This window comes from Anser anser (genome assembly GCF_964211835.1).
Source record: "Anser anser genome assembly, chromosome: 16".
Classification (NCBI taxonomy): domain Eukaryota; kingdom Metazoa; phylum Chordata; class Aves; order Anseriformes; family Anatidae; genus Anser; species Anser anser.
Window position 1 is genome coordinate 3,968,425 of NC_139737.1, and position 20,441 is coordinate 3,988,865.

At 45.9% G+C, this 20,441-nt stretch overlaps 1 protein-coding gene across 4 annotated transcripts in view; it reads right to left on the minus strand.

Annotated features, from left to right (window-relative positions):
- Positions 1-1,611: 1,611 nt before the first annotated feature.
- Positions 1,612-20,441, minus strand: part of CDH4 (cadherin 4) — a 660,054-nt gene continuing 641,224 nt past the window's right edge. For all 4 annotated transcript variants that reach the window (XM_083801443.1, XM_083801444.1, XM_083801442.1 and 1 more), the window contains 7 exons: positions 19,815-20,068; positions 16,809-16,951; positions 12,989-13,222; positions 11,675-11,908; positions 7,177-7,316; positions 5,093-5,257; positions 1,612-3,773 (listed from right to left, as the gene is read on the minus strand). In XM_083801443.1, coding sequence (XP_083657569.1) covers positions 3,567-3,773; positions 5,093-5,257; positions 7,177-7,316; positions 11,675-11,908; positions 12,989-13,222; positions 16,809-16,951; positions 19,815-20,068 — 1,377 coding nt within the window. In that variant the 3' untranslated portion in view covers positions 1,612-3,566. The remainder of the gene's footprint in view (positions 3,774-5,092; positions 5,258-7,176; positions 7,317-11,674; positions 11,909-12,988; positions 13,223-16,808; positions 16,952-19,814; positions 20,069-20,441) is intronic.

Below are 20,441 nucleotides of genomic sequence, written 5' to 3' on the forward strand. Positions count from 1 at the left end.
AATGTGTGGGCACCGCTTATTTCAATAGTTTCTTGAAGTCAATGCTTCGATTTATTTAATCAGAGAATAACCCTGTGTGGCCTGTAAGAAAAACCTGTAAGTTTAGGGAAAGTTGGTGTTTCCCCACCTCGGCTCCTGGTAAGCTGCAGTCACCTCCAGCCGTGAATAGCAATGCCACTTCTTCCATGGGACCCCTCAGATTGATGTATACTGTATTATCTTAGCTGGTTATAAAGCGTAATTAATATTAACAAGCAAAAAGCTTTGCAAAAAAGTGATTTATTTTCATTGCTCGATGTGCTGCTCGCTTACCTTCTGCCTGTTCCACCGCGAGGAAAGGGGCCAGACCCTGCAGCCATGCTTGTGGGACTGCAAAGGTGAGTGGTGGAGGGTGCGGGGAGGAGGAGGAGGAGGAGGAGCAGGAGGAGGTCGTCCTATGGAGGGAGACTGAGCAGAACTGGGTCAAAAGATAATGAACTAGTTGGTTTGATTTATAGGCTTATGGGGTTGGAGTGGCTGGATTGCAAATGCTGCAGAAAAATATCCGCTGATTTTTTAAGAAAAGTTTCCAATGGAAGCAGGCAGGCTGATTTATTTTTAATTACTCCGACAGTTTTGTTTGACTTAGGTTGCATAAAATGTTCTTAAAATCCTGAACTGTTTAGACAAACTGAAGTCTGACAGTGTCTCCCTCCTGGCCAGGGAGGGAGCTGCTCCTGTTTGCCGTGCTAGGGGGGGGTGGCTGCCCCCTGCAGCCCTGGGTACGGCCCCTGGGCACACACCACGACCTGTAGGCCATGGCCCCGGCCAACAGCACGCCAGGCATCAAGCACCAGCTGCTCTGGAGCCCACGTTCAGCTCCTGCTGGTATAGCCAGGTGCCCGCACAGCTCGGCATCCAGGCCAGCAGCGCTGCGGGAAGCGGGCGCCATCGGCTCCTCCCGGCCTCCATCCGCCTCCTTCACCTGGTGGTGAGGTTACAGCGATGGGCACGGAGCACGGCCGTGACTGGGGAATTATTATTTATTATGCTGCTGCTGTGGCCGGGTGGCTTCAGAGGAGGTGCACACCCCAGTTGGTGCCGGCCTGCAGACAAGGGGAAGGCCCGAGGCAGCAGGAGGGGGAGACCAGAGGCTCAGGGGGAGCCCAGCAACTGGAGGCCGGGAGCTGCCAGGCCTGCTGGAGGCTGGGGGAGAGGAGGGCGGCCAGGAGGAGGGGAAGGCTCACAGCAGAAGCAGGCCAAGACCTTCATGGTGGTTACGTGAGACAACCGGGCGCCCAGCTCTGGAATAGAAACCTGCAAAGGCCGCGCTTCATGGGGACGGGGCGCGTGCTGCTCGCAGCCGTGTCCTCGCCTGGCTGCGGCCACTGCTCCCGGGTCTGCCGGGGCTAAGCCATCCATCGCCCCCGGGGCTCCTCCAGAAACTTGTCTGAGTGTGTGTTTGCTCTCTGGGCAGTGGAAGGACAAAGTGACCGGGCAGCTAACTGACCGACTGAGAGAAAAAGAAAGATCGCATCTTCGGTAATTAATAACATACTGGTAACGTTTTGAGTCCCCTTGGGCAGACTTTTACCACATTCCACTTCATACAAGACACATTTCAAATGCTCGTTAATTTACAGAAACTGCATTTTATAGAAAATATGATACAGTGAAATATAAAATGCACTAGGAGCATTTCAAAAATCTATAGAGACGATCTTGCAGCCTAGTATACCCTCTGAAACAACGTCCACTCGTTACCGCAAGCTCTCTTCTTCTCATTCTCGCGCTCTCTCGCGTGCACGCGCTCGCTCCCCCCGCCCCCCCGTTTAACTCTTAGCATTCAACTTGAGAATTAATCAAGATATCAAAAAAGCATGATTATCCCCTGGATAATCACCTTCCAGTACTGTGCACATTCTTGGATTTAAATGAAAATATATCTAAGCACTTTTACAATTTTTAGCGAACCCACTGCAAAATCGTCTGCAGAATATAAAACACAGGTAATCCAAGATTTCATAGCACATTAATTAAGTGGCTCATAATCCATTAAATGTGGTTTATATTACACATCCATGCAGTCTAAATCATTTTACAAACATTAGACAGAAACCCACTAGTCCAAATCAGTAAAGGAAAAATGTAATAAAAAAAGCTAATAACTATTTGTTATTGGTTAAACTGACCCTACATATAAACTAGGTAGTATGCTACCATTTATAATACTGATGTTGAATTATGCCTGGATGCTGCAAAACCTCTTGCTTGCTTGGCAATGCTCGAGCATATTAACCACAAGATACTTAACAGGCCCTCGTTGCACTTCTTCTCCAAAAAAAACATTTACTACAGATAGCAGCGCCTACCCATCGAATATAAAGGACACACATTAGCTGAGTTACATGATGCTGTTGAGCTTTGGCTACTGATGCTCCAAGGCATTAACGTCGTTCTAGGCTAGCTCCATACTTACGGATGGCAAAAGTGCTGATTGCCGGCTCCGGCCCCTCGCGTGCCCCAGCCCGCAGCGGGGCAGTGACGCGCGAGAGGCAACGGCATTGGCTTCGTGCCGACGGGCGCCACCAGAGACGTGGGACAGCACCACGTAACCCAGCCGGTATTTACACCACTCGTGGGAGCCAAAACACGCCGATAGCATAAAAACAAACAAATGGGCCTTTGGTCATTTCACGATTTACTTGTAGGGTTTAGGCAAGGGCTGTTGGAGAGTTCTGTGGCAACAACCAAAGGCTTTATCAATGCTATAGTTCTATGCAGCTACATTGAGTGTGACCAGGTTACAGCAGAGCCCCCTAGTCGGTATTTTGCATCTGATAACACTGAATTATATACAACATGATGACTAGTTCACCACCTGCTGAGGCTTAAAGATGGCTGTTAAGATTTCCACTCAAAACATCTCCCCCTCCCACCCCCCATCCTCTCCACCCCAGAGTGAGTCACCCCCTTAAAAAAAAAAAAAAAGGCAAAAAAGAAACAATCTCCACAGTTCCTTTTTGTTAACTCCTTCCCAGCTAGAACTGGCTTAGGGTCACAGGGAGTGCTGCCCAGGATGGTTGTATGTTTGTTTTCATCACTCCTGAGATTGAAGGGAATCTGATACATGCACCAAAAGGCACTTTCAAATATATATATATATATATTTTAAAAACAGTGCTTCTGTTCTAAGAAATTCAAGTTAAGACAGAGTGCCTTTCACTCTCTTTAGTCATAAAGCAGATAAACGAGCAATATCCCAGCTGACATTAAAAAAAAACAAAAACAACAACAAAAAAACCTGCAGCAGAGACAAGTGTTCATGCGAGACAGCTCAATATTCTAAAAAAAAAAAAATTGAAAAGAAAAAGGAAAAAAAAAGAAACCTCCTAAATCACCACTAAAAATAACAATACAGTCAGCAGGGGATATTAATTAAAAAAGCTGCCACATCTGTACAGTTCTTGCTTCTGCATCGGCTCTTTTCGTTAACGTTGTCGTCTGTGGGTTTGTTTTTAATTGTTTTTATTTTCTTCTTCTTCTTCTCTCTCTTTTTTTTTTTTTTTTAAATAAGTGAGGTCAGTTCAATCCTCCTCGCCTCCCCCGTACATGTCCGCCAATTTCTTGAACCTGGGGCCCCAGTCGTTAAGGTAATCGTAGTCCTGGTCCCCGGAGCTGGAGGAGTTGAGGGAGCTGACGGAGCCGGCAGTGGAGCCGCTGCCCTCGTAGTCGAAGACCAGCAGGGAATCGTAGGGGGGGGCCGTGGGGTCGTTGTCTGCCGCACGCAGGCCCTTGGGGTGGCAAACAGACAGTGTTAGTGCCCGCCGCGGGGTTTCACGGCTGGGGAAGGGTGCTGGGAGGGTTGGGATGCCTGCAGCAAAGCTAAAGGAGGGTGGTTGCTGCATGTGGGTCCTGGGGCTCCGAGCAAATGGGGGCACAATGCGCCCTCTGCTCTGCACCCAGCAGAGATGTAGGGTGTGAAACCCTGGGCAAGGGGTCCTGGAGGGGCTGAAAAGCATCGCTGCTCCAGCTTGTGCTAAGTGAGTGTGGTGTGGGCAGCAGTCTGGGCCAGCACCAGAAATGGCCTCGGGATACGGAGAGAAAGAATTGCTTTGCTGCAGCCCAGCGCTGGGAAAAGCCGCGTGGAATAGACCTGCAATAAAGAAACCTGATCTGCGCTCACACGTCCAGAAACTCCAGCCTCAGCGCGGGGAGACGGAGTCTGTCTTACTGCAGGGAACAGCAGCCAGAGCATGCACGAGAGCGAGCCTTGAAGTGCACGTGTGTGTGTGAATGTGAGTGTGAAGGATGGGCAGGAACAAAGGAAGAAGGAATTTTAGGGAGGAAAATGAGAAAAAGCACAGCAGGAAATTGATATAATAATAGAAGTAAATCGCTATAACATTTATTTTTCTGACTTGCAGAATGGATGGTGGTTTTTGTCTCAGAGGAAATAATGCATTGATTGGCTTGTAACCACTCAATCACTCATTTTAAAACTAAAAATGAGGTGAGATGCTAAATTGATAGATATTTGTACAAGTAGATAAAGGAACAGTAATCTAACATAAAATAAAGAAACCCTCTCTGATCTGTGATGAATCTCTGTGCTCTGCAAACTCTTTGAGGTTTTAGACCAAAGAGAAAAGATGCAGACTGATGAAATAATTGCAAGTCCAGAGCCACAAAAGGCACCTCTGGCTTTAGGCAAACCATCCAGCTGTCCAGCCACATGGCAAGGAAATTCCTCCTCTGTCCCCATCCAGGCAGTGTATTTACTGACAGCAACTGCAGCACTCAGAGCAATCAAAGGGAGAGCAGAAGCAGGTTATACTGCCTGGATGCTGAAAAGTGTGCTGTTTTTGATATCCACAAGCCAGAAATCTCAGGGTTTTTGTGTGCACTTTGGCTTTTATAGGCTTGGAGCCTTTCTTTGGCCAAGTCCTGCTTCCTTTGCTCATCGTAATCGTTCCCTGTGCTCTGATCAGACTTCTCGTGGGACGAATAGCATCACTTGGTCCATAAAGCAGCCAGGAAAATGTTGCACAGCTGATGCTAGCTGGCTGCTCAAGCTTTTAAGATGTGACACAGGACACCCTCAAGAACATACCTCATTTATAAAGTCACCAATATCCCCGGGATGGGGGATTACTGGTCTTATAGGATACTGCGGTTCAGCACCAATAGGCCTCTCATCCACCCTTCTGACTCCAGGTGCCTTGTTCAGCACGTGATCCATGGTCTCTGGCTGCTGGAGCTGGCTTAAATCGTAATCCTGTGACAAATGGAAATGCACGAAGTGAAACCAAGGGCTTTTCATTCAGATCACCTACGCTCCTGACATCGCATCAACATACAAAGAAGTTGAGGGGGCTAATCTTTTCTCAGCTCAAGTTCGATGCCAAATCTTGTTCCTGGGTACGTAGCATCTCTATCTAAATTACAGATGAACCTGACCTCTGAGTAGCTCATAAAATTGACTTCATAAGACTGTATCTTAAAACATAAGTTAAATCAAATATTTAAATACCTTTTGAATATTTAACACAGTGTCCAAATCTTTGGGATAAAAAATTAGCTTTGGTTTGCATGTGCCTAGATATGTGCATAAATTTTGGATGAAATACATAATATAATGTAAATACATAGTGTTGGTAGACATATTATTGCAATTACATTTGTACAGAAGTAAAAACATTAAAATGTGTACAGCATTTATGCATGTAGGCCTTTTAAAGTAATTATGTTCTTTCTGCTTGTGAAAAATCCCAGCAGAATAGGTTTCTATCAGGGAACGAGAACCAGGTAATATTCCATTAAAAATGTATTCATGTAGGTAATGGTGTTTTGCTGCTTTTCCTCTGCTGTTATTTTTAACGAATCCTTTCTAAAATATTTAAGCCTACAGTGTATTTGTCTGAAACCAGATACTTCAGCGAGTTTGAATGTTTATAACAGTACTTTGTTCTGCTGGTAAAACTGTTCTTGTGCTCAGATGGGGATGATTGAATCTCCAGGAGCAATATTTATAAATATCTTGTCAGTGACAAGAAAAAAGAAATGCTAATTGCAAGGATTTTTCTGTTGAATAAGAACTTTACAAATTTTGGGCGAAGTCCCTGCCTCAGATCCCTGCGGTGGCTCTCGCTATGCTCCCTCGCTTGCTTTTGGATGCTGGGGGGACCTCCAGGGCAGGACGTGCTGCGGTGGCTCGGTCAGCGCCAGCCACTGACCTCAGGACTCCCGGACACCAGCCCTGACCACCACATGGTCCATTTCAGCAAGCAAAAAGCTGCGACATGATGCAGAGACACATTGTTTGCATGAACAAAATCTTTGAGAGTGTCCTGGGCTCTTCTGTTAGGTAGGAATAAAAGAAAAAAACAGTGTCCTAAACACGAGAGGCCAAACTTTGGAATTTTAGCCAAGGAAATACATCCTTAGCAGAGGGACAGCACATCCCCAGAGTGCAGGCCAGGGATGTCCACATGCCACATCAGCAGCGCTGTCTGTAATAAGAAGCTGCCGCAGAAGAGCTGACGTGTTCGGGCAGACGTGGCTGAGGGCTCTGTCCCCTAGCAAAGCTTTGCCATTTTAAGCTCTGTGATGAGAAAGAAAATCCCCAAATGTATTTAGACATTTCTCACAAACTATGTCCAGAAATTAAAAGAAATTACAGGCACACCAGGGACAATTAAGAAAATACAGGGGAAGTCAAAAAAACCTTTATGCTCAAGCACACCAAGTCAAGTGCCTCCAGCCACAGGTCTGGCGTGGACGGTAGTTGGTCGTTGGTAGCTGGTAGTTGGTTTTCATGAGATCTCTGAAGGGGTATGGGAAAATACATGACTTTAATGACCAAAACAGCAGAAATATTGTTCGAACATGAGTGTCTATGGATTGATTTATAATCCATCCCCAGGAAGCTGGGCTGGGGATAGCAAAATCCATGTGGCACCATGCTCCTGGCATGGTCCTGCTTGCACAGGAGCGTGTCCCAGAAACAAGCTGAAAGCCCTGGACCTAAGGTGGCTCTCATCGATGCCCATGTCACGCTGGGGAAGCCAATAAAGCTGCCTGGGCATAAACAAGGGGGGACATAGCCCTTTGCAAATACACTAGTGAAAATAATGTGGTTTCTGCCTTTTTTTGAGAGTAGAGATTGCACAGCTATTCTGACCAAGACCTTCTCACCTGATCTTCTTCTCCACCTCCCTCTTCGTCATACTTCAGGATGTTGTCCCTCACGTCATCCTCGGGGTCGATCAGGAGCTGCTTGGTGTGGCGCTCCTTCTCCCGGCGTTTCATCCACACCACGAACAGCAGCACCATGGCTGTAAGAGTGAAGGAGCTGGGTGAGCCGGGATGTCCCGGGCTGCATGGGTCAGAGCGTGGTGGCACCTCCTAACACCTTGCCTGCGCTCTTCTGCTATGGAGGAGGCTGGCTGCTAGCTGAGGAGCACGTCCTCCAGGTTTATGCAGCCACCAGGAGAGGAAATAAATACCCCTTCTGGAGTAGAAGCCCCATTTTATGAAGACAAAGCATACACTGACATTAAAGGGTAATGATGTTTTGAATAATTTCCCATGCAAGAATCCTCTGCACATGTCAGCGTGTGCTGAACAAATGTTGAATGAACTGCATATGGCACAACTTACAGTGTAGATTGCAGGCCACGACGAGTTTGGGGGAGAAACTTCACTGACTGCTAGTAAGAGGAAAAAAATGTTATCCTCTTGCATGTTCTAATTTATAAGGGAGAGATCAGTGAGAGCTGTAAATACTATGACAGGCCGCTACTCCAAACAGGTCTTTAAGCTCCATCACGAATGCTGATTGAGCTGAAGTAAAACACACAATCAAAGGAAAAGCAAAGGAAAAGCAAATGGCAAGTGTGAAAACAGCAGCTTTCTGAAGACATTTGATCTAAATCCTGAGTTTTCTACAAGAAGCATAAAATAAAAACAAAGGAAAGAGAGTTGCAGAGCTGCTGAGAAGCAAACAGGTACAGGCAAATGAACAACACCTTTGGTGGTGGGCTTGCCAGCGTGCACACTGATGTCAGCTCAGGTTGTGGGCCCTGGCCTTGGCAGACGTCCTGCTGAGCTGTCTGCAGTTTGCTAAGGAAGACTGATCTGGGGAGGCTGGGTAACACTGGGTCGTGTAATTCGATTTATACTCACTTTTTCTTTGGTAAATGAGGGTGGCTTTCTAAACTTCTAAAATCATATTAGCCAGGACAGGAGCATATGCATTTGACCATCGACTTGCAAAGCAGATCTATGATCATGGGAAACCCTTTCAGCTTTGCAGAAGGGAAAGCAGATCTGGTAACACACAGCAAACCTCTTCAGCCATCAGCATTTGCATGCCAGGCCCTGGCTAATCTCTCAGTACATTAACAGAGAGAAATGAAGAGTTCTTGCATCATGAGTAAGTTTTCCCAGCTTAAACAGCTTTACCCAAAGGGATCTGACTCCCTGCTCCATAACCACCTTCTTCATATGGCCACGGCCCAGCGGCTGTGGGCTCTGTAAGACTTTCTCCATGTAAGTTGCTTTGGGAACTTAACTTCCCTCTAATGTAAAGCAACCAGACCTTGTCTTCTTCAAGAACTTGTTGAGACTCTAGCTTTCATCCTCATCCTCAGTAGCTGCAAGACATGCAAAAAAAATGCAGCTACACCTCCTGGTGTCTGCTTTCCCCTCCGTTCTCCATCTGAGCTGTGATGGTGGCAATCGGCACGAGAAGGGAGAGACAGACGGACAGTGCAGGTGGGAATGGGTGGCGTGGCTTCATCTCACCAGGGTTATCCTAAACCATGCCAAATCAATGCAGCCAACACAAGGAAACCCAAGTAGGATGGAAGATCCCAGACCATCACTGTGCTTTTAGCTGCATGAGGAGAACAAGCAGCTGCTGTTTTTCTACCATCCCATATTTTGTTTCCCTTTGCCTCCTCCTGGAGCACGGAGGGCAAGCAGAGGAGAGTAGCTCAAGGCCTCCTGCTCAGGCGGGCAGCCCAGCTGGCGGTCCCCGCCACAGTGGGAGGTGGGTTAGGTGGATCTGAGTTTTTCCTCCCAGCACCGAAGTGTTTATACCCAACAGGAATTCACTGAAGAGAGCAGAAGAGGACTGGACAGCTAATTACCGCCATTGTGTGCCAACTGGCTGCCATCCTTGCCTGCTAGCTAACAGAATTGTTTTCAGATAGTTCAGCATTTCTTTAATGCTTATCCTAGATCTATTCAAGAGACAAAAAAGAAAAGGAAAGAAAATGTAACTCTTATCTGCAATATAAAACCTCAGCTATTTAGCAGACTATTGAAGTCCTTTCCTTTTCAAGTCTCTCACAACAAGATACCTGCCTAGTCCACAAAGACAATATTATAATGGTTACCAGTTTTTTTTTTCCTTTCTTTTTTTCAAATGCTACTTTTTCATGCACTTGTGGAAAAAACTGTGCCATTAACGCCTTTACAGCTACCTTGAAAAAAACCAAGACCTTCAAAGTGTCAATAGCGGATGTAGTGCACTCTCCTTCCTTTTATTCACTCTGCAGAATGGGAAGTGCTATTACTGCTGTTAGACCCATTTTCACTCTGCATGTAGTTTTTCTTGAAATCTATTGTCTTCACCCTTCACAATTTTTTATTGCATTGCTCTTCTCCTAAATGTGTTATTCGTGCAGCTAATACATCAGGTATTAGGAAGAAGAAAAAACCTTTGAGCAAAGGTAAAGGCAGAAACTTCCTTCACCTGAGCAACCTCAGATCTGTCCCCTTGCTGCTCCTTTCTTTTAAAGCCATCAAACTTTGACCTGCTGACTCTAAAATGGACAAATAGCACAAAAAAAACCCCTATCTGCCTTTTTGCAGGCTTTTGTTCAGAGGTCACGATATAAAATAGATACAAAGGAGGCAAAACACTAGAAGGATGTAGCTGAAAAACTCCGCTCATCGCAAATTACATTTTTCATCACTGATACAGTGCTTTGCAGCTCTTGAAGATAAAAAAAAGTCAATTAGAATTACAATGAATGTAAAAATAAGCTTTTGTAATAAAACCCATAATTTAAAAAGGGATAATGTATCTGCGAATGAAAAGAGGAATCTCTTAAATCAAACGTCCTTCAGCTGATGTTAATTTCAGTCAATAGGATTTTCAACTGCTTAAATCATATTTTAGGACTGGATTTAAACGAGAGAAGCAAAAAGAAGTCCTGTGTTTTATCGCCTCTGGGACTTGTGGTGCAAACTTTTCCCGTGCCCTCATCTTCCATGAATTCAGAGTTAGGAACTGATCTTCCATGGGCTGGCGAAGCCTGCAGAGCAGCAGTGCATAGGCTGAAGCATGCCTGCATGCCCTGCTGTAGAAAATGTGTTGGGAACTGATGAATGCCACTCCTTTTTCTAGGTGCGCAACTGCAGGTGCCTGCATTCACAACAAACGTGCACGGTGAGGGGACAGCCTCAAACATTTCGCTGCTGGGACCCCACATCCGAGGAAGGGCAGAAAGCGTGCACCAGAGCTGTGCACGGGGATGTCTGCACCCGCTCGGATGGGCTGGACAAGGAGTGGGGGACTGCACAGCCACAGGCACCGGCTTTGCTGCTCCCTCTCCAGACTGGTAGGGTAAATCAATTATATGACTGTGTATTCCATCGCTGGCCCAGGAGGGTGGATGTTTGCCCAGAGATGACCCATTCTCTTAATGTACCATATCGTATCTGCATTAGGTGACATTTGTAGCATACGTTGCTCTGTCTGTTCTCTGTTTAAACACATTGGGGGTAAAAATTAAATGTGATTTAACACCATAACTCCCATTAGCTTTAATGGGAGTCCCATGGTTTCATCCTGTGTTTCTTGATGAATATTTACCTCATTGTTCATTTCAGCGCTCATTTTTATCTATCCCTACTGTGCCAACTCCTGCTTGAAGTTATAATGATATCATTTTTATTTTTAAATGTGCGCACAAATGGTTATTGGCAATGCTCATGAAAGCCCGGGACTAATAGCATTGCTGGGCAATCGGGAGGGCTGTGCCTCTGCCTTGGCTGACAGCACCCCCAGGCCTTGAGTGCTCCCCACAAACCGGGGAGATCTTTCCTCTGCAGACGCTCACAATACACCTCGATTCTCCACTCCCTTGCAATTTTACAAGCAATGGGAATAACTACCATTCTTTTTTTCCCTTTGGATTGAACAACTGGAAAATCACAGCTGTGCACTGGCTCCAGCAGGGACCAGCTGGACTCCCATAAGTGGTGCATCTGGAACTGGGAACCAGTATATCCACAGCCAGACAGGGACAGGCAGCGCCCTGAGATCTGTGGGGCATTCTGCCACAGGACTGGGGATAAGTCATTCAACTTTTTTTCTGCAGAACGTGGAGAATCATATCACAATCACTACCTACAGGATGTTGTCAGATGCAGTGAATGTTTGTAAAGCTCCTGGAAGTCCTAGAAAGAGAAGTCTGGCACACGCAGTCCGTGTCTCGCTTTGCTGACACTGCACTGAAGGAGGTTCGAATGCAGATAAATGAATCCCCACCCGCAGCACAAAGCTCACAGTTCTGCCCTTTTCATGGAGCTTGTGAAAAATAAAGCATATAATGGGACCAAGGGGAACAGGATGGGAAATGTGACGCTTTGCAGCAGTGTCACCCCCTGCGGCACTTACTCAATAAAATAATGATGCAGATCAGGATGGCTATGATGGCTCCCGTGCCCAGTCCCGCTGCAGCTACTGCCCCGATGGTGGTGCAGTCGCCGTTCTCATCACACGGGCACACCTTCACTTTGATCACGGATGTGTTGTACAGGGGGGGATTTCCCGAGTCCGTCACGATGATCGGCACGTCGTACACACCGGCTTCCAGGTACATGATTCGTAAGCTGAGCTGGGCGTAATCGCCTGGAGAAACCAAGACAGACAGACAGATGGCAGACACTGAGGGAGCCCTGCAGCCATACTCACGCGGGCAGCGCTCCTCTGTCAGAGCAGTCTACGGAGTCCTGAAGAAGAGGCTGCCAATACCACACCTGGGCTGGGCAGCTTCAGACATCTGCCCCAACGCTCGGGTCAGCAGTCAGCCTGTGCTTTGTAAAATAACGCGTGTCTCCGCCACCATGCTAACATACCTCGGTGCCATTTGCAAACCCAACCGCATGCATTTAAAATGGAAGGAAATGCCAAAAATGAAGCACGAGTGGTGGTCCCCTGGTCTGGCCTGCACCTGGCCTCTCTGCGGGCTCTCTGCTCGCCCACCCCCCCTCTCTGGGGCTTTTGGGAAGCCCAAACCCATCAAGGACATGCTCAGCCACATAATCCTCCTTGCATTCCTTTCCATTGCAGCACCAGACCTGGGGGCTCAGCCCCAAACTGCGAGGGCACAAGCCTGGCAGAAGGTGCCAGACCTCAGCGAGAGGGAGCAGCTTTGAAGACAAAACCAGCCCTCAGGCTCCAGGATGTTTTCAATCCTCTGCTGAAACTACCAATCAGAGAAGCAATTAGGGCCAATTGTGGTTGCATGCTGCAATATAAAAATCCTTCACATACTGGTAATCTTCACACTTACCTAGCCCTCCTGGTTCCATGGTAAATTAAAAGGCTGCCTTTATGCAATTATGGTCAGAGAAATGAACATTGATCCTGATTGTGGCTTATGACAATTACACTGGAACATAAGGAAGACTGATAATAGCTTTTTTCCCCTTGGCCATTATGGATGATTTATACTCCGTTCAGTACTGATAACCGTTCATAATTATGAACTGCATTAAAAAAAGCCAAGTGCCAAGGCTCTTAGAGTTATGCTGCAGGTCTGATACAAATCATTTCTGATTAACTATCTTGTCTATAATGTCAGCTATAATGTGCTTTAAAAAATAAAAATCAGATAAAAAAGTAGGAAAGTTTGGAAGTTTGAAACCACACGTGGCCTCATTAGCAAATCAGAGTCCAAATGTCCTTAGGATTGCCTGCCCCATTTACCATTCAGCCGTGTTATGGTCCAGTTCTTCCTCACCGCAGATGGCACACTTGGCAGCTCGAAGACAAAGGGCCCAACGTTTGGATCAATGTCAGCATCTGCGGCTGTTATGTTGATGACATTCAGGTTCGGCTTTTCACAGATCTGTGCCTCCTTTGGCAGGAGCTCAGGAGCGTTATCGTTGATGTCGATTAGGTAGATCTGCAGCGTGCCAGTGCCGCTGGCTGGGGGTATACCTGAGCGGGAGAGGCAGAGCTGAACAAGAACCGATGACCATCACCTGGGAAGCAGCGGGTACAACAACACCATGGGCCAGCCCCCTCTCTGCCTTCCAATTTCGACAAATCAGGATTTTCTCTCTCCCTCCTTGGACCTTACTAGGGACATGCTGCACTTTCATGGTCCCTTGCTTTAAGAGGCATTATTAAAACTTCCCCAAGCCTCCTAATGGTGCTGTTTTTTGCTCCAGCAGAACGTGGAGGTTCAGCTCTGCAGATTTGTAGCCTACAGCAATGTCTTCAGTCAAATTCTAAAAATACAAGGAGGTGACGCCAGACTGTTAGTGTAAATTTTGGTAACTGCTGCTCTGAAGAGGAAAAAAACATCTGAAAAAATAGCTAAAAGGAGGAAGAAGAGGGTTTGGAAGAAAAAAATAAATAGTGTAATCCTTTAGTCAACATTTACTGTGGCACTGGCTAGCCAGTTTGTAGATTAGCAGACTACTATGCTGCTTCAAATAAAGTCCAGCTCTACAGCCTGTCCCATGGTCAGTCCTAGCTGTAGTGAAAGGTCCTTGCTCAAAGCCTACAGTGAGCCATCACCAAACATGTTGGGCTGCTACTAACCCATGGCAGCAACAGTACATCCCAATATACAGTTCTTCAGCCTCTCTACATCTGTCCTAACCACCAGGGATGCCACAGCACAACAGTTTTGGTCCTCCAGTCTCTTGCTGGTGAAGACCCCCATTTGGCTGACTGGTGACCAGTTACACAAAGTAATGCCCTCCCTGGCATGAAAGGACAGCCTTTACAGAAATGGAGTGGTATTTTTAAATTTTCTCCCCATGCATACATCCAGCAGCTCTGCTCAGGCTTGCCCACTGCCTCCCTTCCCAGGCAGCTTTTCTTCAGCAATTCTTTTTTAAGCTTGTATTTTTAACTCTGGCTCTTCGTCCCAGTGCCAGATACAAAGCTACACAAACCATCCCCTCACTGGACTTTCAAACATTGCTTCTGCATCCATGGGCTTTCCTGCCTATATTCCTCTCCTTTCTGCTTCCTTTTTTAAAGGAGCCTTGAAAACGCTGAAGGAGCCCTGGAAATCCTTCTTTCATGATTCCTACATTAGCTCTTCACTCATTGATCTCACCCTTTCATCTTGTAAGCACTGGGTAGGTCTCCCTCTAAAACAATGTCTTTGATCAGCCTTGAAAGTTTCTGGAGAAACAGACAGCTCACCAGGATACCGGGGCTGAACAAGAAAAGAGACTTCTGGGACCAAGAAAAGTGATTGTGCTATTTTCATGTTACCTAGAGTATCTTCTGGGATGAATGCAAGGCCCCCACACATCCACAGCTTCTGAGATAGGTTGAAAGCAAACTAGCAGTCCTGAGAGACACTAACTTGCATGTGGCTGAAATACCCTACAATCTCTTCACATACAAATGCAGTTTTGTGTGGGTGTCTGGGTATTGCTGTGTTCAGGTTCTGGGTATTTTTGGTTCTTCGCGTTCCTGAGTGCAGCTCTGGGGCAGGCTCAGGAAAAATAATAAAATAATAATAATAAAAAAAAGCAAAATTTTAATGTCCGATTATTGTAAACCATGTAACATTTCATATAGTTTCAGCTGTCTTATGTGGAGAGAGCAAAGGTGTGGACAGAGCAGGTACTGATGTATTACAAAGGATCCTTGGACTTTATGCCCAAGAGAAGTAAACTAGCACAGTGCTACTGGCTTCAGTGGAGAAATCGGTTCATTGCCTGGAATTAAGATTGAAATAGTAACGAGAGTATTTTTTTTTAAAAAAAGGGAACATACCACTGCTACCTCTACACTTAACTGCTGTATTCCAGGGAGTATTTGGCTAAACTGCTTATTTATCACATACTGAAAATAGCAAAAAGAACTTAAGGAAACAAGATGCTGCTGCTGCAAGAAAGAAAGAAAAATCCCCACCAAAACACCCAAACCAAAGCCTCTCTTTGATGAGTACATGATGCGGGAGAAGCTGGAACTTGGGAGAAATGTGAAAAGAGTCTGTTAGTCTAGACGAAACTTTTGGTGTTATCCTAAGCACTCCAGACAGAATTTTAAATAAGGTGTTGCTTTATGTGCATTTTAACAGCTGCGATATACCAGTGATAGATTAATTTTTCAGAATAAGAGATTTATCTAGGTCCTCACTTTCTGAGCTGCTGAATGATGGATGTGGAGGTGCTGATGCTGAAATGCATCAGCACCAAATCCAGGGAAAGGGGTTAACTCCACATCACCTTGTCCTAAGTGCTCTGGCTTTGCAAGGTCCGATGCTGAGGATTAGTTTGATGGGTTCAAGCTCTACCACTGCTTTTGTGTATAGCCTCAGCCAACTCATTTGATCTGTTTTTCCCTGAGAATCTTGCAGACAAACGCTGCCAGAACTCGTGGGGCTATTTTGGATTTCACTGCCCCAGCTGCCTTCACAGGGAGGAAGGTTGGGATGGGACCACACCAGCCCTACCACTGATGGCACCAAGGTGGAGTAAAATTTGCTGCTTGGTACTGCTGCTTAGCACCCAGACTCTTCCATGACTTTGCCTTGCCCCTGTGACTCAAGATGCAATGACTGAAGTGAAGCTGGAAAATCCCAAACAACCAAGATTTTGTTAGCCCTGAAAGCATCCCCATATCTACTTAGAACAGACACGGCACCTGCCAGCCTGAGGGATGGCAACAGCTAACACAGAAACCAGCCTGAAAGCACCTACAGGGTATGAACAACACACTTAGGTGCCCACAGCCAAGCCTAGACTTAATTCTGTTGCTGAAACATAACTCAGGTTTGGTTTGAGCACCCAGCAACCTGAGGGGAAAGGCGAGGGTGGGAGAGGGGGAAGAAGGCCTTCTGCTTGCCCAGGGAAGCTGCTGCGGCAGCAATGGACTGCTTGCCCTTGAGTGAGGCCAGCGCTGAGGTTCACAGTGCTAATTTGGCCAAAAGTGCTGTGTGATCTTTAATGAGTAGAGAAGATCAAGCCTTAACTTCTCCGTGAGAAGATCTGTATTGGTCTCGGTGACTTTGATAATAAACTACACCAGCATCCAGATGCTCTGATGATGGCTGGACATTTCGGAAATGGTAACAGACAGAGAGAGACTAGCGCTGATGACAGATAGACACCTTTCATGAAAGCCATAGCAGTTCAATGGATTGGCTTATTTTTAATACCCTCCTGCCATCCCCTGCAATTATTTCTGGTTTCCCGATGGAAGGCTTCCTGAATGCTCTGATCAGTGCCTTTGGGACGATTACCAGGACCGGTGTGTTCAACAGCCCTTGGAGATCACATCTCTTTGATATTTTTTTAAGTTCAGGCTACACCACTACACTGAACTCCCCAAATCGATTTTCCATTTGCCCTCCCTTTCCCTTAATAACACTCTCTGTATACTGTGCACATTTAATTTACTCCAGCAATTTCCCGTCCCACTTTCACATTTTTGACCATAAAAACCTGGGAAAAAGATAACTTATACTGACAACTCTGTCAGGGCATCATTTCTCTTAATGCATCACATTAGAGTCTTATTGAAGCATGAACAATGTGAAGCCTGGGCTCACCGTTGTCAGCCGCCAAGAATGTGGCCTCGTAGACATTATTCTTAATGTAGTCTGACTCTCGATCAAGGACAGCAGCGGTAGTGATCTGACCATTTGTGGCATTAATGTTCAGCCAGTTTGCAGGATCTGACAGCTTAGAGTATCTACAGAGAAAGGAAATAAATACATGGCAGTCTTTTCACCGACATATCCTTAATATTGCTTGAAATAAGGTTTTTCTGGACTCCTGACCCATGATTCAAAGGACCTTTAGATAACTGGTTTTGTTGACAAACAAAATGCTAATTGAGTATCCGGTTTTTGACCTCTACAATTATTCAATTTTTCTATTTCTTTCATTTTAAAGGTTTTCCTTTCTGCTAAGTGCCACTTACATGCCAGCTTCCTCCTACTGGGAGTGGATGTAGCCTGAGGACTCTGCAGCCAAGAAGAAACGGGGTCCGAAATGACTACTGCATATGTTTGCCTGAGTTAGAGGACAGATTCCTGCTCTTTCTCTTATATTGCTCTTCCTAAAATAGCTCGTGCTCTAAATCCATGGACATTCTTGTTTTCTGCCGCTCACAAATAAACAACAGGTTGGGAAATACCACGTGGGAAGAACGGCAGTTTTCAGATGTGTTAAACGTTGTTTTGGCCACACCACTCCTTCATAGCAGAATCACATCCTCAGGAGTATAATGGGAACTCACAGCTCTATTAAGGCAAGGACCAAAGGGTGAAGTCTCTCCTGAAATATTTTATATGGCTTTGAAACAGCAGGTGAGGTGATGCTATGCACAAGGGAGGTTTGCAAAGAGCAGCAACAAGGAGATGGCTGGAAGGGCCAAGGGACACATTAGTAAGAGCTCTCCCCATGGGCAGCGACATGGGCTATGAGCAAGAATAGACGCATGAAAGCAGAGCCCTTATTTGACACCAGTGATCTCAGGATCAACAAAGTCCAAAAGCACAAAGAGAAGCCTTTTGTGGGACCAGGGAATGGAGAGGATGTTGGTGATTCTTGCCCATAGAGACAATCTACTTTCTGGACTAACATATTCTGTTTACCTTTCTCACTTGCTTACTTTTTTGCTTCTATTTGCTTCCTTGCTTTGGATTTCTACCTCTGTTTTATAAGGCTTGAGTTAAGATGGACACTTATCACCTGTGGTTTAACTGGAAGCTAATAAATGGCCATGCTATAAATCACTGAAATAAGCACACAAAAGATGAGCTTATTTTATGAGTAACTCAGACCTGCTGATAGTTTGATATTAATTTTTTTGTCTTTAGATATGCAAGCAGGAGAACCTCCAGCTGCTGGTGAGTAACCATTTCCAGAAATGGGCCATTTGAAGCTGAAACTCAAAGTGAAACTTGAGCTGCGTGAATCCATGTGAGCAGGAAAGCAACAGCACAGCTGCACAAGCCCCTGCCAAAGGAAAGAATTACATTTCATGGAGCTAGACTCTTTGGGATGTTTTCATTTCTTTTTAATATCATTGCTGTAAGTCTCTTGCCCTTTCACTGCTAAATGACCAGGGATCCTGTTTCAAAGCTGGCTTTGTGAATGCATCTGTGGCTAATGAGGATAACTTGAGGTGTGACATTGGCATGCCAAGCTGTGCCTTACTGGAGATGCTCCTGCTTCCTTACCTTGTATTTGTAAAAACTCTACTTTATCAAAGACTATTTAAAGCACAGCTCTGAAAACAGTGTGCAAGGCTATAACAGCTGGACCAGCTCTCTGAGAACTGCTCACCGTGGATCCATAGGCTTAGCTTTTAGGGTATTTTTTTTCCTAATTTACCAGTGACAATGATGAAGGAAAAACAAAGTACCTTTGGATAGCTACGGGACACTAGCAGCATCCTGCTGCCTCTTGCAAAGCCTTGGCATCAGGCTGCCCTGATGAAAAGGTGGTAAGAGAGACTGTGCTTTTGTTTGGAAACAAAGCGCTCCTGGATTCACTAAACATGTGTCCTGGGAGCATTAGGAAAGATCAGCTCAAGTAATTTGCTGTTCGTATTTACAGCAAGTCTTACGAGAGCCTGCACAGGCACTGTGCGATCCCAGGAAGGGCTCAGCAGAGCCATTCCTCTCCCCTGAAATGGTGGATGCTCGTTCGGGCTTACAGAGCGACCACCTCCGGATCAGGGGAGCATTCAGCCAGAAAGGAACTGCTCTCTCCTGTGAAGAACCAGACTTACTAAGGACATCAGGGAAATAAAGACCCTTCAAAGGCCAGTATTTCAAGAATAAAAGAAAAACTGGCTTGTTAGTTAGGAGGGTCTCTCTCCTTAGAAGTCGCAATACCTGTCTAAAGACAACAAGACGAGGCAGTGAATAAACAACCATTTTCTAGACCAGGCAGTGCTGTGGCAGGTGAAATATTTCAAACTCTTCCTGACACAAAATGTCACAACTGATGTAGGTTTAAGAGGCCTCTGCTGTGGTCGCATAGTATGCTCACACTGTGCTTTTAAAGCCAGGCTGAAGCTAAACCCTTCATAAGCAACACCAGACATAATGAAAAATCCCAGTCATTGCACGTGAAAATCTAGCCCTACCCCTTCTGTGCCTCAGTTTCCCCTCTATAAAACAGAAATAACAAAGCTGTCTTTTCCCATATTGTGTTTATGAAGTTCAAAATCAACACAGGTCAACAATTTTATGACAAGGTAGAGAAAAAACATTTCATACAGTGCAGCTCTGATCCCTGTCTTCGTAACGACACAGGGACCCCTGCTAGTTACTGCATTCACTAGAAGCTGAGAACTGCCCCTTTGCCATCCAGTAACACAGGATCCCGTTCTGCCTGCCCTCCCGGACCAGAGCCTGGCTCTTAGAGGGAGGATCGGGTGTTTACCAGCTTGTGGGGTGTTCTGCGAGCACTCAACTGGGGCTGTAACTACCTGTAAGGCATTTAACTGACACCACATCAGTTAGTTCATAAATTCAATTTCAGCTCCTACTGAAATTCCCCCTGTGTACGCGAGCTCCTGTGGCTGCCTGGTCTCCCACCTTACTGCTTGCTGCATGAAGCGATCAGGATCCACAGCGGAAAACGTTGTCAGGACCGTCCCTGTGGGCACCCCTTCCTCCAGTCTGATCAGCTTGTGGTTTGTTGGGAAATACGGCGCTTCGTTGACGTCTGTAACTGAAATGGTGACTCCTGCTGTTGACTGGAAGGACATCTGAATTCCACTGGCCAGGGGAGCTTGGTTTGATACCATCACTGTCAGCATGAAAGCTCTGTTCATCTCGTAATCGACTGCCTAAAACAAACAAATAAGCAAGAATTGAGCCAAGCGGAGAACAAATTCTACCTTCTGGCTGAAAGCTGCAAGATTTAGACAGCGGATGACATCAAAGTCATTGCCTCATCTCATTTCCTTCTGAGCCCAGTTCTTTTGAACGGGTTCAATCCAGTGAGGATTTGGCCTTCCAGTATTTGGAGGACCAAATAGTTAAAAACCCACAAAGTAAAAATTGCAAACACCAGGGAGGATTTGTGTTGTGTTTTGCTCCAGTGCTTTGTGGTTTCCAGAACAGAAGCTGCCGGTGCTAGTTTAGCACTGGATGAACAAATCCATTGAGGGCTGCCATAAATGCAACAGGCAGAGCCTGGTCAGAGGAACCGGACCAGTA